Source organism: Gymnogyps californianus, chromosome 2, assembly GCF_018139145.2.
Source record: "Gymnogyps californianus isolate 813 chromosome 2, ASM1813914v2, whole genome shotgun sequence".
Classification (NCBI taxonomy): domain Eukaryota; kingdom Metazoa; phylum Chordata; class Aves; order Accipitriformes; family Cathartidae; genus Gymnogyps; species Gymnogyps californianus.
The window spans coordinates 240686-255402 of record NC_059472.1 but is presented as its reverse complement, the minus strand read 5'-3'; the positions used below and the strand labels follow the sequence as shown (position 1 = coordinate 255402).

The window sequence follows — 14717 nt, the reverse complement described above, 5'->3', positions numbered from 1 at the left end:
CCGGCCGGCGGGACACGATCTGCCGGCGCCGCCTGCCCCCGAGCGAGCTCCCGCGGGGCGACCGCGGGCGAGGAGCAGCGCTCGGTGCCCCGCACAGCCCGGGGCCCCGCAGGGCCCGGCGGCGGCGGCGGCGGCGGCGGCGGCGGCAGCAGCAGCAGCAGCAGCAGCAGCAGCATCCGTCCCGCAGCGCCCCGCGCCCACCTGCTCGCGGCGCTTCTGCCAGCGCCCGCAGGGGCTCTCCTCCAGGATCTCGCTCTCCTCCTCGCTCTCCTCCTCCTTCTCCTGCGCCAGCCGCGCGTCCGGCTCCGGCACCGCCATCCCCGCGCCCAGCAGCCGAGCCGAGCCGCTCCGAGCCGAACCGAACCGCTCCGAGCCGAGCCGCTCCGAGCCGAACCGCGCCGAGCCGCCGGCTGACAGCGGCCCGCGGGGCCGGCCCGGGCTCAGCCCGCCCCGCTCCGGACGTGCGGCCGCGCACGGCCCGGCCCGCCCCGCCGGGAGGGGCCCCGCGCACCCCCGGCCCCGGGGATGCGCCGCCGGGACACCGCGCTCCGCCCCGCGGCTCCCGCCCGCCCCGCCCCGCCGTCGGAGCCGGCCGGTGCCCCCGCAACCCCGCTTCCCGCAGGACCCGGCGCCGCCACCCCGCACCCGCCGGCTGCTCCCCGCACGTACCCCTGCCCGGGGGGGACGACCCCGGGGCTCGTCCCACCCGCCTGGGAGCCCCGGTTCCCAGGCCTGACCCACCCGGCTCAGTGCCTGTCCCATCCCGGCCACCCGCCGGCGGGCCCTCTCCTTGCCCCAGCCTCCGTCCAGGCATCTGCCACCCTTCCAGTCCCCTCTCGGCGGGGCCTCCGTGCTCCCCCGGCCCTCGCAACACTGCCACCTCGCCATCTTCCCTGAACAGCCGCCGCTCCGTGCTGGGTGCCGGCGGCTGCACCCCAGGCAGGAGCAGCGAGCTGGGCTCCCGTGCCCGCCCAGGCGCTGTGCACCCGGAAACTGCTTCACCGGCTCCGAGCAAGAAGCCTTACAGATGTTTTCATTCCTCTGGAAAGTTTCTGGCTCGTTGGGTATTTTTCTTCTCTTTCTGGCCGTCTCCGGTTTCTTTTAGCACGTTCATTATTTGTTCCACCCTGCTTCCGTATAAGCACTGGTGCCTGCTTGCTGTTTTGGGAGACATTCTCTCCCTCCAGACCGTTACTCCTTTTAGCCGTTGTGGTTAACCGAGAGGGACTATGGTGAGGGTGGCTATTGGACAAGGAGGCACTGATGGCGCACACCAGGTATGGTACACAAAATCCCATTCCCTGCAACACAGTATAAACGAACAGGAGGTGTTTCCTTGTGTGGGCCACCACCAGGTCCTGCCTGGCAGCCGACTGGGCTGCTCTGACAGTGGCACCAGGGTAACTGGTGCCACCACCTCCAGCCCTGTGGCACTGCTGTGGGCACTCTGACAGGGCCTGAGCTGCGGCTGCCAGCTCCCCGTGGCATACCCACGTCTGAGCCCGCCTGGGTGAATCCCTGCTGGAAGGCTGTTGGCTCTCAGTGTGAGCCCTGTGCTGGCCCTGGCAGACCCTGTCACCACCTCCTGGACTGTGAAAGCACGTCCGGGGCCATGGCCAGCTCCAGGCGCACACACCCGTGACACCACCCTGCTGCCGGTCTGTAAGCCGTTAAGCTCCCATGGTGACCTTGTCCTGTGCCTACCAGACAGGACTTGTAGGAAAGTAAACCACTGGTTCTTATCAAAGTGGAAGGCAAAAGTTCAGCTGGGAATGAGTACAAGGACAAGGAATTAAAAGGTTGGAACCAAACATAAAATACGCAGCACACCCCAGGCACCTCTCCTATCGGCCTGTGTCTCCACAGGCTCCCGTGGCACTCCCCTAACAGCCTCCCATCTTCCGCGGACTCTGGCTCCCTGTCACAGCTCTGCCAATTGTCTGCCAGTTTAGCTGTACCTGATGGGGGGATAGACTGTACTGGGGGTGATCTGCCAGTTTTAACAGACATCCTCTGCAAGGAAAAGCTCTGTGCAAACAAGGAAGATAGGCCAAATGTACACCACAAGAGATTTTGACAAATAACTGGCCAAAAGGTAACAAGTGGTGCTCAAAAACACTGAAGGCAAGAACCTGAGCAGAAGATACGTAGAGCCCAAGGACGATGAGGGTCTAAATGGGGTCACTGGAGAGACAGGACTATAATAAAAAAAGCAAAGTTCGTTCTCTGCTGTAGCATTTACTCTGTAGGAAGCCTTTCTTTACAGGAGGACAGTCAGAGAAATTGCCTCAAAACAAGGTGACAAAAGAACAGATTATATAACAAATCGATAATATGAACGGTGACAAATTGCCAGGCTGAGATATTTGCCCAAGAGGCTTAGAGGAATGCAAATGTTAAACGGCCAGAGAATGTGCTGTGGTACCTAAGGCAGGCTCAGTACCAGGCACTGCTTTTCAACACGTTCATAAACAATCCAGAGAAGGGATGAACAATGAGTTGGCAGAGTTTGCTGATGACACCAAACTATTCAGGACAGGCAGCTCTAAAGCTGGCTGTGAAGAGCTGCAGAGACTCTTGTGACACAGGAAGGGGTATCAAAAGTGTGGACAAGCTCTCACATGAAACTAACTGCTCAGCTTGGAGAGCAACAGCTGAGCTGGGGATACGCAGACTAAGAGCAGCATGAATGGCATGGAGAGAGCACGTAGGAATGGTTATTCACCATTTCACACAAAACAGTCGTTGGGATGCCTGATGAAAAGGCGAGGTAAGAGCTGTAAAACACATGAATGGGAGTAATTTTTTACTGAGTGTTTCTTGGGGTAAAATGTTCGTGGGTGACACATTGTGGAATTCATTGCCATAGGGTGTTTACAGCGGCCAAAGTAGAAAAGGATTTTAAAAGCCATTAGGCAAATTTGTGGGAGAAAAATTGATTGAGGGCTATTAAACACAGAGATGCAGATGTAGCCTCTGGCTCAGGAGGGCTCTAAGCTGCGGATTGTCAGAAGCTGTGAGTCTGCAACAGATGAAATATTGCTCGGTCCCTGCGCTCGCAGCTCTACTCTTCCTCTTGGGATCCGCTGTTAGCAACTTGCAAAAATAGGATGCAGGGATATGCAGGGCTTAGATCTGACCCAGGGGAGTTGCTCTCATGCTGTCTGCTGCTCCATGCTTTCTGGGGAGGAAACACTTTTGATGTTCACATGTTCTTTGTGGACCTCTGCTGTTTTCATTTCACATGTGCTGGACATGTCCTTAGCTGGATGTTGCCATGTCCCTGGACTGGCCACACTCTGTGCATAGGCAGCTCATACACAAATCTTTAAGGTCCTTTGAGGCATATAAATTGCATCCAGCAGTATGAATTGGCTAGGTCCTAGATCTCTCTGTTCAAACTCAGTCACTTTGAGTCAGTGTTCTCAGTGTGTGATAGCCTTGACTTCTTTGGACACATTACGGGAATGACAGGAGGCAGAGGTGATGCAGGATCAGTGGATGTTCCCACAGCAGCGATCGTCCTCTGTATCATCACTGCCCCCTCATCCCCATCCGGACAACGCCCCTAAATCCCACTACCTCTGTCCTCACCCCCTCATCCTCAATGCCTCATCCACATAGAATCATAGAATCATTTAGGTTGGAAAAGACCTTTAAGATCATCAAGTGCAACCATTAACCTAGCACCTCCAAGTCCACCACTAAACCATGTCCCTAAGCACCACGTCTACACGTCTTCTAAATACCTCCAGGGATGGTGACTCCACCACTTCCCTGGGCAGCCTGTTCCAGTGGTTGATAACCTTTTTGGTGAAGCAATTTTTCCTACTATCCAATCTATACCTCCCCTGGTGCAACTTGAGGCTGTTTCCTCTTGTCCTGTCAGAGTAAACTTCTTTATCTTCCTTCTATGACTTCCTTTTTCTTTGCTGGATACATAGTAGAGCATATGTGTCTTGCTTGTTCATTTTCAGGCATAAGTCATACGGTCTTTCATTTGCTGGTTGTCCTGACTGTCACATAACCAACAAGCAGGAGAAACCTGGTCTGTCCTGGTGGCCTCCACGTTTTTGTACTGAATGTGACCTTCTGAAACAGCTGTCTGCCCTTGGCTGTTCTCCAGGGTTCAAGCTGTTAGCCATTTAGCTGTGAAGTCCGACACTCACCAGTGGGCAAGGCAGTGCAGACACCCTGCATTGCGTTCGGACCCCTTCCCCGAGGCAGCTATCCTGGGGAGATTCAACGCGACAGGCTGCTGCACCTCCCAGCCTGCCTGTGCCCAGGAAACCGCAGGCTTGTGCCCATAATTCGTCTTTTCTGCAGTGCGAACAGAGCTCCGCTGTCCCGCTCAGTCTCAGACAAGCAGGCTGTGGTAGAGCAGGGGCCCAGACCTGGGTTTCTGCTGCCAAACACTGCCCATGGGATGCTGCTGAAGTGTAACGCACAGGCCCTCATCCCCACCAGACCAGGCAGGGCTCTGCTCTGTGCGTGCGTTTGGAGCCCAGGTCTCTGCCTGCCTGGAGCCAGGTGCTCTGCAGCATAACCCTGCCCTTCTCCTGCCCCAAGAGCTGGCTGCCATTTCCTTCACCAGCCCCTAAGAGGCAGTTTCCATCGGGGATCCCCCGGTGTATGGCATGCTGCAGAGACCTTTTGCCACGGTCTTTGTCCTGTCTGTCTGCCAGGCCTCTCTCAGGTTGGTCCTCTGCTTTGTCTCCCCTCATCCTACCACCAGTTTGCAGTCACGAACCCTGGGGAAGGTCTGCATGCGCCCTGCAGCACAGTGCCACGGAGGGAGTGCTGCTGGCAGGACAGCTCATGTGGCTTCCTGCTGCCTTTAACCCCTCTTTCCTTGAACTCCTGTTTGGTTGTCCTGAGCAAAGGAACGCCTCTGGAGTGCCTCCATTTGGGCCGGGGCCTTTGGCTAAGGAGGTTAGGGATCTCAGGCAGTGAGATTAAGGGGTCTAAAGGTAGAGGCTTTGGTTTCCATTCAGGATTCCCACCTGTGGGAGGTGAGGCAGAAAGGATTTGCTGCTCAGGCTAAGTTCTCCTTTTCCACTGTCTGGAAGGACGAACAGACCAGTTCTGCTCAGCAGTCCCTGGGCAAAGGGGCACTCGGAGATGTAGAACTGGAGCTCCTTTCTGGTCTCATCCCGTTTCACCAGGTGACCTGGGCACTGCTACCTCAAGCACTGTGGCTTGAACTGCACTGCCGTGCTTTTAGCCACGGTATGACTGGAAGAGTGCAGAGGATCTGAAAGCTGCTTTACAGTGTGGCAGTCCTGAGGGGTTTGTCTTGCAGTGATGTGCAGCCAGCCAGGAGCTCCTTGTTTTATTTAATGTGGGTCCCAGGTATGTATCACTTTGAGTGTGCTCCGACTTTACATTGCCGGAGTCTGAGGGGATTTTTGAACCCCTTTCAGGGTTAGTTTGCTTTTATTCCTTTCCAGAATGCTCTGCAGGATCTGGGTTTTGCAGGAAAGCCCAGGTGACGCCGTGCAGCTGGGACCATCCCTCCCTGCAGGAGCAGGGCACCCACATTGTGCTGCCCAGCGAGCCTGCTCCAGGGCCAGGGGAGTGCTGGCTCCTGCAGGGTGCTGGTGTTCATGGTACCGAGGTCTGGGCTTAACCTCTCTGTCTCCCTTCCTCCCCTCCCTGCTAGGAGGCCCCTCTTGGCTTGCCGTCTATTTTTATCCGCATTTGATGGATAGAGCTGGGATGTACTGACGTCACATGTTTTTGCATAACTTGCACTTTGTTACGGTTTAAGGTTCAGTCTAGGTGCCAGACTGACTCTGTGAAGCTGACAAACATCTTCCCTGCTGCTTTGTCTTCTTTCAGCACATTTGTTAGTGGTTTCTGCAGGGCAAAAGTGGCCAGCACATCATAGCTTCTCAGAAATCTATTTGTGTTTACTGAGTTAATAAATTAGGCTCTAACCTCCCCTGTCTGCAGCTCGCCACATACATCCTTCACAGACACATGACCTACCCAAGTGTGTAACCTGCTGGTGTCACCATGTGATTCAGATGTGTGAATTCACAGGAGGGCAGGCCAGCATGCATTTAATGCTGCAGGATCAGAGCTCTCCTGGGAATAATGCAGTTTACTGAAACTACTTCTTACTGCTATTACTGCTGAAAGCATCTCCACTGTCACCCCTGGGACGGTGCATACTTCTGCAAACATCTCAGGGCGAAGGTCAGGCCAGAGAGCTGGGTGAGGGGCTGCAGACTTTTATAACATCTAAGCCCTGCTCGTTTGAGCTCTGCCTGTGTTCCCACTGGCAGCTCCCACACAGTGCAGGAAACACGTATCCAGCTCTTCCATAAGTGCTTCCATAAGTGGAAAGAAAGCCAGCATATGTAACAGTGCACCACATAAACAGAGGTGAAGCTGACCACAGGAACAGGGCGCAGTGTGTGGGTGTGCTGGGATGAGGGCATTTGCTGTAATTGGTCACAGCTCAATGCTAAAAATGGGATGATTTGAATCTGCTTGGGGCGGCTCATCCGCCTGCGAGGGAGCAGGGGGATGCAGGGGACAGCAGCCAGGCTGATGTATGGGGCAAAGCAGAGGGAGAGGCTGCTTGCAGTGGATGAGGGCAGTGGCTGTGTGACCGTCTGCAGATGTGAGCGCACGGCCATGGGCTGCAGGACAGGCTCTGGGTGATGGAGGAGTGGGACCCGGTGGTCAGAGGCAGAGGAAGATTGCCAGGAGGGGGAAGGCGTCCCTGTCTAACTAGAGAGGTGGAGGGAGGCAGCCTGGAGCTGTGGCTCGAAAGGGCAGCGAGGGGTGAAGGGGAGCAGGGTCAAGGGCAGGGATGACAGAGGGAGGTGGGGGTCAAAGCCCTGGAAGCACTATCAGTAATTGCCCTGCAAGAGCCAGCTGTCAGAGCGGATGAGGCTGCTGCTCTGACTGGTGCTCCCACCAGACAAGGCTGATTTTATTTTGTTCGTTGCTTGTAGTTGGTCATGCACAAAGGGCGCCTGGTTTATGTCAGACCTCATTGCTTCTCTCCCTTTCTTGGCAGGCTCCTGCAGGCAGCTGGAAGGGCTCGGCGCTGCTCCGCAGCCCTGGCAGGAGACTTGATCAGTTTCCTGACTCCTGGCCTCTTTCGCAAAGAGGGAAGCCTGGCTGCAGGTAGTGCTCTCAGCGGAGCACAGCGTGTTCAGTGCAGCAGCACACCCTGTGCTGCGTGCGGCTGACGTGGCCCCCGACCCCAGCGTTTCCATGTCCCGGCGTCCTGTGTTCGGCTGCCAGGGTATTTCCTGCTCTTCAGGCCGTGGTTTCCTTTTATAAATCTCAGCCGGTTCCTTTAGGTCCCTTCCCGCTTTGCCTCCCTCTGCAGCACTGCTGCTCCCCAGGACACGTGGCCTCCCCAGAACCTCCTGAAGGAGCCCCTCGTCCCTGGGCAGAGCTGGCCGGCTCCAGGCTCTTCCCCTGCCCCTGCTCTCAGATGCTGGCCCTGGAGGACGCCGGCAGACGCAGGGGAGCAGGGACAGGCAGTTTCTGTGGCTGCGCAGCAGTGAGGTGTGTAGGGGGACAGTGCAATGAAAGGCTTCAGCTGCTGGGGCCCTGCAGGCAGTTTGAATCTCTCCCCCCCCAGCCCACATGCAGCCCTGCAGCCTGTGCAGGGTGAGGAGGAAGGGTGCCTGCTGCCGCCTGGGTGGCTCCAGCCCAGAGGGCTTTGAGGTAAATAACCCTATCTTTGCTGTTACAGCAGTAAGGAGTGAAGCGTAGCTTGGGCTATCACATCATAGCTGGGGAGTTCCCTGTTCCATCAGCCTTTAAACACTTTTTTTTACCTTTTATTAAGAAAAAGAAGTAGAACCAGTTAAGTGGAAAATTAAGCAAAGCTTTCATTATAACAAGATCTTTTGTTCTTTTTTATCTTTGAGGTAAAAACTTTCATTAGAAGAAACTAACAGACTTTCAGCTGAGCATAAAGATGATATTAGCTGTCATCTTTGGGGCTTGGGAAAAAAAGTTACTGGAGACACCCTGGAGCTCTGTTGCTAAAACCCCCTCTTTGTGCTGTTAAGACAAAACCAAGACAATTGCACACAACAGCAGTGAAGCCAAAAAAGTAACATCTCCTGCAGCAGCCTTGCTGCTGCATAGATGTAGACACATCCCATGTCCTATCTGCCCCTAGGAGATTGGATTGTGCTGGAAGGGGAATTAGAAGTGAGAAAATGGGCTCTAAGACCCAAATTAATTTAATATTTTTATCAATGACTTTGTCATAAAATACCAGGTGCAGGTCAGTGAGCTTAGCTAACAGGTGAGGTAGTGAGCAGAGGACTGGAACAGTATTCAGGGGCAACGGGTGACATTGAAGGCTGAACTAATAGTCATGGGAGGAAATTGAATGGTACAAAATGCAAAGTCATGCCCTGGAGTCACTGAACAAACATTTATGCCATAAATTAGGCCCCCGATTTGGAAGTGATTAAAGAGGAAAAGGCCTGCACGCGTTCAGCAACCTCAGGATGAATGTAGGCTGCCATGTAATGCAGCCATGAAGACGTGGTGCATTCTTAACTCTGTTGGGATGTATTTCCAGAAGAGGCAGATAGTGCCAGTGTTGTTGTACAGAGCATTATTTACAGACCATGCACCAGCCATGCTAAAAAACATGAATTCATTGTAGAAAAGGTGCAGAGAAGAGCAACCGAGATGACTGAGGGAATGCAGAGAGGAGATGAGAGCAACCCAGCTTGATAGCTTGTCAAAACAGACGTTGAGGGGAGATAAGATTGCCCAGGGTAGCTTTATCAGTGAAAAACACTGGAGCAGGAGGAGATCTGCATAAACTGATGGATGGGTTTTGCATAAGAGGAAATTGGTCTGAGCTGGCTGAAAACTAGGAGGAGGTTTCTAGCTGCTGGAGGAGGCAGACTGGAACGAGCTCCCAGAGCAGAGGTATAGGGAGTCTGCCCATTTTGCAGACAGGTTTCTATATGGGAAGCTGCTGCCCAGCAGGGAGCAGGCATGCTGACCCAGGATCGCCCTGCCAACCACATTTGCTTTGTTCGGGTGGGCTGATGTGCTCCAGCTGGGGTAATGGGCCTGGCTGGCTCCATGTCCCACACTTGAGGGCACTGTCATGGAGGTCTATGGCCCCCATGGGTGGGGAACACCATCACTCAGCAGGAAAAGCTGCTGTGCTGTGGGCACTTTACCTGCTTCCCCACTCATGGCTGTGGCTTCGCCTGGCCTGTGGGCACAGCGATGGGTTTGCTGGTTTCCCATTCTTTTTCCAGCAGGTCAGGTCCTGGGGCTTTTGCTCTCAACCCCAGTCTTCTCCCCTGAAACTGAGAAGTTACCCAGCACATCCACTGTGGTGCGATGTTCCCGCAGGGACTGGGCAGCAGACACTCAGACTGCCTGACCCTTTCTTTTCCCCTATTGCCCCCATGCCTCCAAAGAGTATTCAGATACTATTCAGATGCATTCAGTTATGCAACCAGCTTATAACTATGCAAATGTATGCAGCTTTTCCCTTACACAATGTCCTGTTTTCTTTCAGCTTCTTTTTTGGAAATTCAGCACTTCCTGTGGGAGTGCAATCTGAGTCCCGGGGAGCCATCTGGAACCCTCCCAGCCTCGGATCCCCAGGCAGGCTGGAGCTGGCACTGACTCCTTTCAGAAGCCTCAGCACCCTGCCTGCTTGCGTCCTCCTGCCCACCGTCCTCTGCTTGCCTACACAATCCAGACCCCTCGGTCCGTCCTAGAGCCAGTGGCACAAGCTGGTGCCAATTCCCTGCAAGAAGCGAGAACACAGAGCGGGGCTGCATCTGCATGGCCTGTCCAACTCTGTAACCTGGCGCCAGCCAACAGCAAGTGTGTAGGAAGCAGTGTGAGAACAAGGCAAGCGTACACCAGCACTTCTCTGGTATGTCCTCACAGGCCCCAGGGGTTTGTGTCTCTGGGAGCTACTGAAACAATGATCTCTCTTGTTATTTAGTAGCCCTTGATGGATTTTCCTCCATGGCTTACTGCAAATGCTTTTTGAATCCATAGAAACTTTTAGCACCCAGATCATCCTGCAGCAGGGAGTTCCTCAGCTCAGCTACCCAGAGTATGCAGAATTACTTCCTTCAACCTGAACTGGCCTCATGCTGGATTCTGCAATAACCCTCAATCCTGGAGTTGGAAAAGACAGTGAACACATCTCCCCACTGCCAATTACTATGCCATCCACCTTGGTCATCTTTCCATCTGTGGAGTCTGCTCAGTCCTTCCTCTTTCCTTCCCTATGTTTCATCATTCTTAGGCTTCTCTGAGTCCTCACAAGATGGGACAATGAGATGGGACAATGAACACCTCAGGAGATGGTATTCTGTTCTCTGCTCCCTTCCTTGTAATTTCCAGCAACTCCATTCCCTCTGCGGAGTGGAGTGGATAAGTCTGGGAAGTCCCTGTGCTGCTGCATGCCCATATTAGCCCTGTGTTAGTCTTTTTGTTAGTAAGCTTCCACTGATGGAGTGGCTCTGCTGCCTCTGCGACTGAAGCATCATGTCTCATGGGAACCTCTGCCAGCACCTTCCTATGCCTCCTCAGCAGGGATGGGTGCTCCTGCTGCAGGCCATGCCCCCGGGCTGCGGGCTCTGTGTGGCACACAGGGCTCCTGTGGCTGTCCACGTGTGTAACGTGAGGGTGGCTGGGATGAGACCATTCAGCCAGCCCCAGAGACAGCCCATGTGCCTGGCTTTCCTGGTGCTCTCGCATGGCTCCAGAGTGCTGTGCATGTGGAACCCTCTCCAGAGGCACCCACAGCTGTGGTGGGCACATCCAGGGCTCCCCCCTTAGCCTCTCCCTGTGGGTGATACTCACTGTGGCTTTGGCCATGTGCCGCCCATCCCACAGGCAGCGTGCCCAGCAGGATGACTGAACCTGCCCGCAGCCCTGGGGGAGGCTGCAGCCCTTGCAGCTCTCAGGACCTGAGCAGGCCCCCAAAACGTGCCACCATCCCCTGGGGCAGCATGACCTGGCATTGGGGCTCATCCCTGGGGAGTCTGTCCCTGGCTAAAGGACTGACTTGCATCCTCCCTGCCCCCTTGTGAGTGCAGAGCTGACGAGGCAGCGGGCATGGCGTGGTGTGTGAGCTCCGAGCAGAGTGGGGCCCTGCAGCGCAGTGGGGTGCTGCTCCCCATCTCCAGTTAAGGCTGGCAGGGCTGGGCCACACATCCCTGTGTGTACCAGAGCCCTCTGGAGCCCGTTGGCCCCAGTGCCATGGCCCTGTGTGGATAGCAGGGGGTCTGAGGAGCCCCGACAGGCCCTGGCACTGGGGTGCACAGCAGGGAGGCCATGCCGTGCCCAGCACCAAGCCCATGGGCAGGGGTGTCTCAAGAGGGGGACTGTGGGTACCTGCTGGGTGGCTTGATGAGACCCCACAGGATGGCAGGCCAAGGCCAGGCCTGGGTGTCCTGGTCAGGGCTGGAGCTGTGCACCTTGGACTATGGGGGCCCCATGCTGTAGAGGAGTCTGTGGGACCCTGATGTGCTTGGGGGTGCCTTGGGCTGGGGTGGGGTGGGGGGGCAGGCTAGGGGGATCCACTGTAGGGGCCTGGACTAGGGGTATCGGAGCTGCGGGGGGCCATGCTGGGCGTCCCCACCCTGGGACCTGGACTGGGGGCAGCTAGCGAGTGGCGCAGGTCCAGCCCGTCTCCCCAGGCTGTGCAAGGTGTGGCTGGGCAGAGCCGCTTCCCTGGCTGAGCAGTACCAAGGGCTGCGGGTGGGCTGCGAGACGGCCAGGCCCCCCGCCAGTGCGGGACTTGACACGGCCAAGCCAGGCGGGATGGGGGTGCAGAGGTGGGGGGCAGCTTTGCCCACGAGAGCGGCGAGTCGGCGGCCTCAGGGCCGCGGCTGAGGCCCCAGCTGAGGGCTGGGCCCGGCTGAGGGCCCGGCTGAGGGACGGGCTGGGGGCCCGGCTGAGGGCCCGGCTGAGGGACGGGCTGAGGGCCACCGTGCCGGCAGGGGGCAGCAGCGGTGTCACAGCCAGAGCGAGCCTTGTGTTACACACGCAGACAGACACACAGACACAGAGACACAAACACAGGCACAGGCACACAGATACAGACACACAGACACACAGAGCCCAGTGACAGGGACACACGCACACACAGACACACACACACCGCGGGCTGTGCCCTGTCTGTCGTCGTCATCGTCCCCCCCCGGCACCCCCATGCAACACGGGGCTCCCCAGGACATGGCACGGCCAGCCCCGCTCATGGCTCTGGGCACACGTGCGTGCGTGACTATGGCACGTGGCTCTGCGGTACCAGCTTGGTGCACACGCTCTGTGGTGCACGCGTGCACAGCTCTGCAGCGCACACCTGCGTGGCACACGTGCGTGGCCACAGAACATGGCTCCGCAGCACATGGCTCTGCAGCACACGCGTGCGCAGCTCTGTGGCGCACACGTCTGTGCACAGGGCTCTGCGCACGCACGCAGGGGTATGGGGCAGGGAGCCACGCTTGGCCCCCCCACCGCACTGAGCAGCATGGGGGTGCTCCTGTACGTGTTTCTCCCTCCGTGATGGGCAGTGACCTTCATGGGCACAGGGACTTGGGGTTCCCCTGGCATACATGGGAGCAGTCCTGCCCTGCGTGCGGTGTCCTCTCGCCCCGCGGAAGCACCACACCCAGCAGCCTCTCACCGTTGCAGGCGTCAGAGCTCTGCCACCAGAAACCCTTTCTCCCCACAATGCTCACATGCAGCGAGCTCCGGCAGCACAGCAGACCACCACGACCCCAGCCTGCAGCAGCATAGCTGAAGGACAGGTCAGGGCTAAATGTGCGATGGGTGACCACAGCCACTTATGCTGCCCCCACTTGCTGTTCAGCAGGGCCAGGGTCCCAGCTATGCTGAACAGAGGTTGTCTGTCCCTCTGCGGCTCTTCTGGGGCTGCCAGTTGTGCTGCCCACAGCTCCTGCACTGGGATTTCTGCCTGCTCCCATTTGTGGCAGTCTCCAACCCATCTGGCTTGGGAGCTGGCTCCACATTTCCCTGTTCTTTGTCTGTGCCTGTGTGTGCATGGCAGAAAGCCGCAGTCACAAGCCTTCCTGGACCCTCCCCAGAACCCCTCCAGGAAAGCTGTGTTGGGCAAAAGAAATCTCAGCAAAGTAGTAGTTGAGACAGCAAGGAGTTTAACCAGGCGCCCGCCCCATTCCGCACACAGGTTTGTCACCGCTCTTTCCTGCCCATCATTGAGTTACGTGGAGAGCAAACTCTCACAAGTGCCCAGGCCATGCCTGCCCCAGGAGGCAGAGCTCGCTCCTCTTCTCGGGTGGGTGGTGCTAGTGGTCCTGGTGATGTCTCTCCTTACGCTGTGGGCCTGTGATGACGGTGGTGGTGATGGTGATCTTGTTCACGGTCAGCCCTCCTGTGCCGTAAGTGTCGAGATGTGCCTCTCGTTTGTACTCAGAGACTTGCTTGGTGGAGAGGAGCTCCCACACTGACACCCTCTGCTCCTGGAACTGGCCAAAAGTAATGTAGGAGCCCTCGGACTGGAGGAGATCCACTGTCTGCTGGGGAAGGGTTGCAAGATGCCTTTCTTTGCTGTCTGTCACAATGCTGCTGGTGGTGCTGACCAGTTCCTGAATGGTGAGTGTCCCTGCACGATACAGCTCCAGGAGCTCCTGCCTTTTCTCCTCAGGGATGTAGTCGGAGAAGAGCAGGTCCCACACAGACACCTGCCTCCCCTGGAACTCATCCACTGACATCTCAACTGTGGTGGACTTCAGGGTCTCCTCCCAGGTCCTGTCCTCCTGCAGGTGGGCGTGCTCAGCTTCTGCGACTGTCGACTCTGCTCTTGGACTACTTGCATTTGCTGATTGCTCTGCCCTTGCTGCTTCTGCCTTGGTTACAATAGTGCTGACAACGATTTTCACCTGCTCGAGGGTTAACTCTCCTGCCTGGTACAGCTCCAGGAGCTCCTTTCTGTTCTCCTCGGGGATATACTTGGAGTGGAGCAGGTCCCACACAGAGACCTTGTGGCCCTGAAACTCCCCAACCTCCATGTCAACGACTGTGGTTTTCAAGGCTGTTTCCCATGGTTCTTCTTTGGGGGAGTCGTCATCCTTCTCTCCTGCTGCTGACAGAGTGTCCTCGTCGGCAGTCTTGACTGCAATTAGGAATTTCCTGCCTGTAGATTCTTTTTTCTTAATAAGAGTGCTGACAACAATTATTAACCGCTCCAAGGCCAATGTCCCCGCACAGTACAACTCCAGAAGCTCCTGCCTTTTCTCTTCAGGGATGTAGTCGGAGAAGAGCAGGTCCCACACAGACACCTGCCTCCCCTGGAATTCATCCACTGACATCTCAACTGTGGTGGACTTCAGGGTCTCTTCCCAGGTCCCGTCCTCCTGCAGGTGGGCATGCTCAGCTTCTGCGACCGTCGACTCTGCTCTTGGACTACTTGCATTTGCCGATTGCTCTGCCCTTGCTGCTTCTGCCTTGGTTACAATAGTGCTGACAACGGTTTTCACCTGCTCGAGGGTTAACACTCCTCCCTGGTACAGCTCCAGGAGCTCCTTTCTGTTCTCCTCGGGGATATACTTGGAGTGGAGCAGGTCCCACACAGAGACCTTGTGGCCCCGAAACTCTCCGACCTCCATGTCAACGACTGTGGTTTTCAAGGCTGTTTCCCATGGTTCTTCTTTGGGGGAGTCGTCATCCTTCTCTCCTGCTGCTGACACAGTGTC

The 14717-nt window shown here is 56.4% G+C and overlaps 1 protein-coding gene across 2 annotated transcripts in view; it reads right to left on the bottom strand.

The window, feature by feature from the left end:
* NRBP2 (nuclear receptor binding protein 2) overlaps nt 1–1037 on the bottom strand; it is a 30367-nt gene extending 29330 nt beyond the window's left edge. Inside the window, exon 1 of one of the 2 annotated variants that reach the window (XM_050892181.1) lies at nt 1026–1037. In XM_050892181.1, the coding sequence (XP_050748138.1) occupies nt 1026–1037 (12 nt within the window). Of the gene's footprint in view, nt 1–201; nt 388–1025 lie in introns of those variants that run through there. The other variant, XM_050892180.1, reaches the window with a different exon arrangement.
* Nucleotides 1038–14717: the final 13680 nt, after the last annotated feature.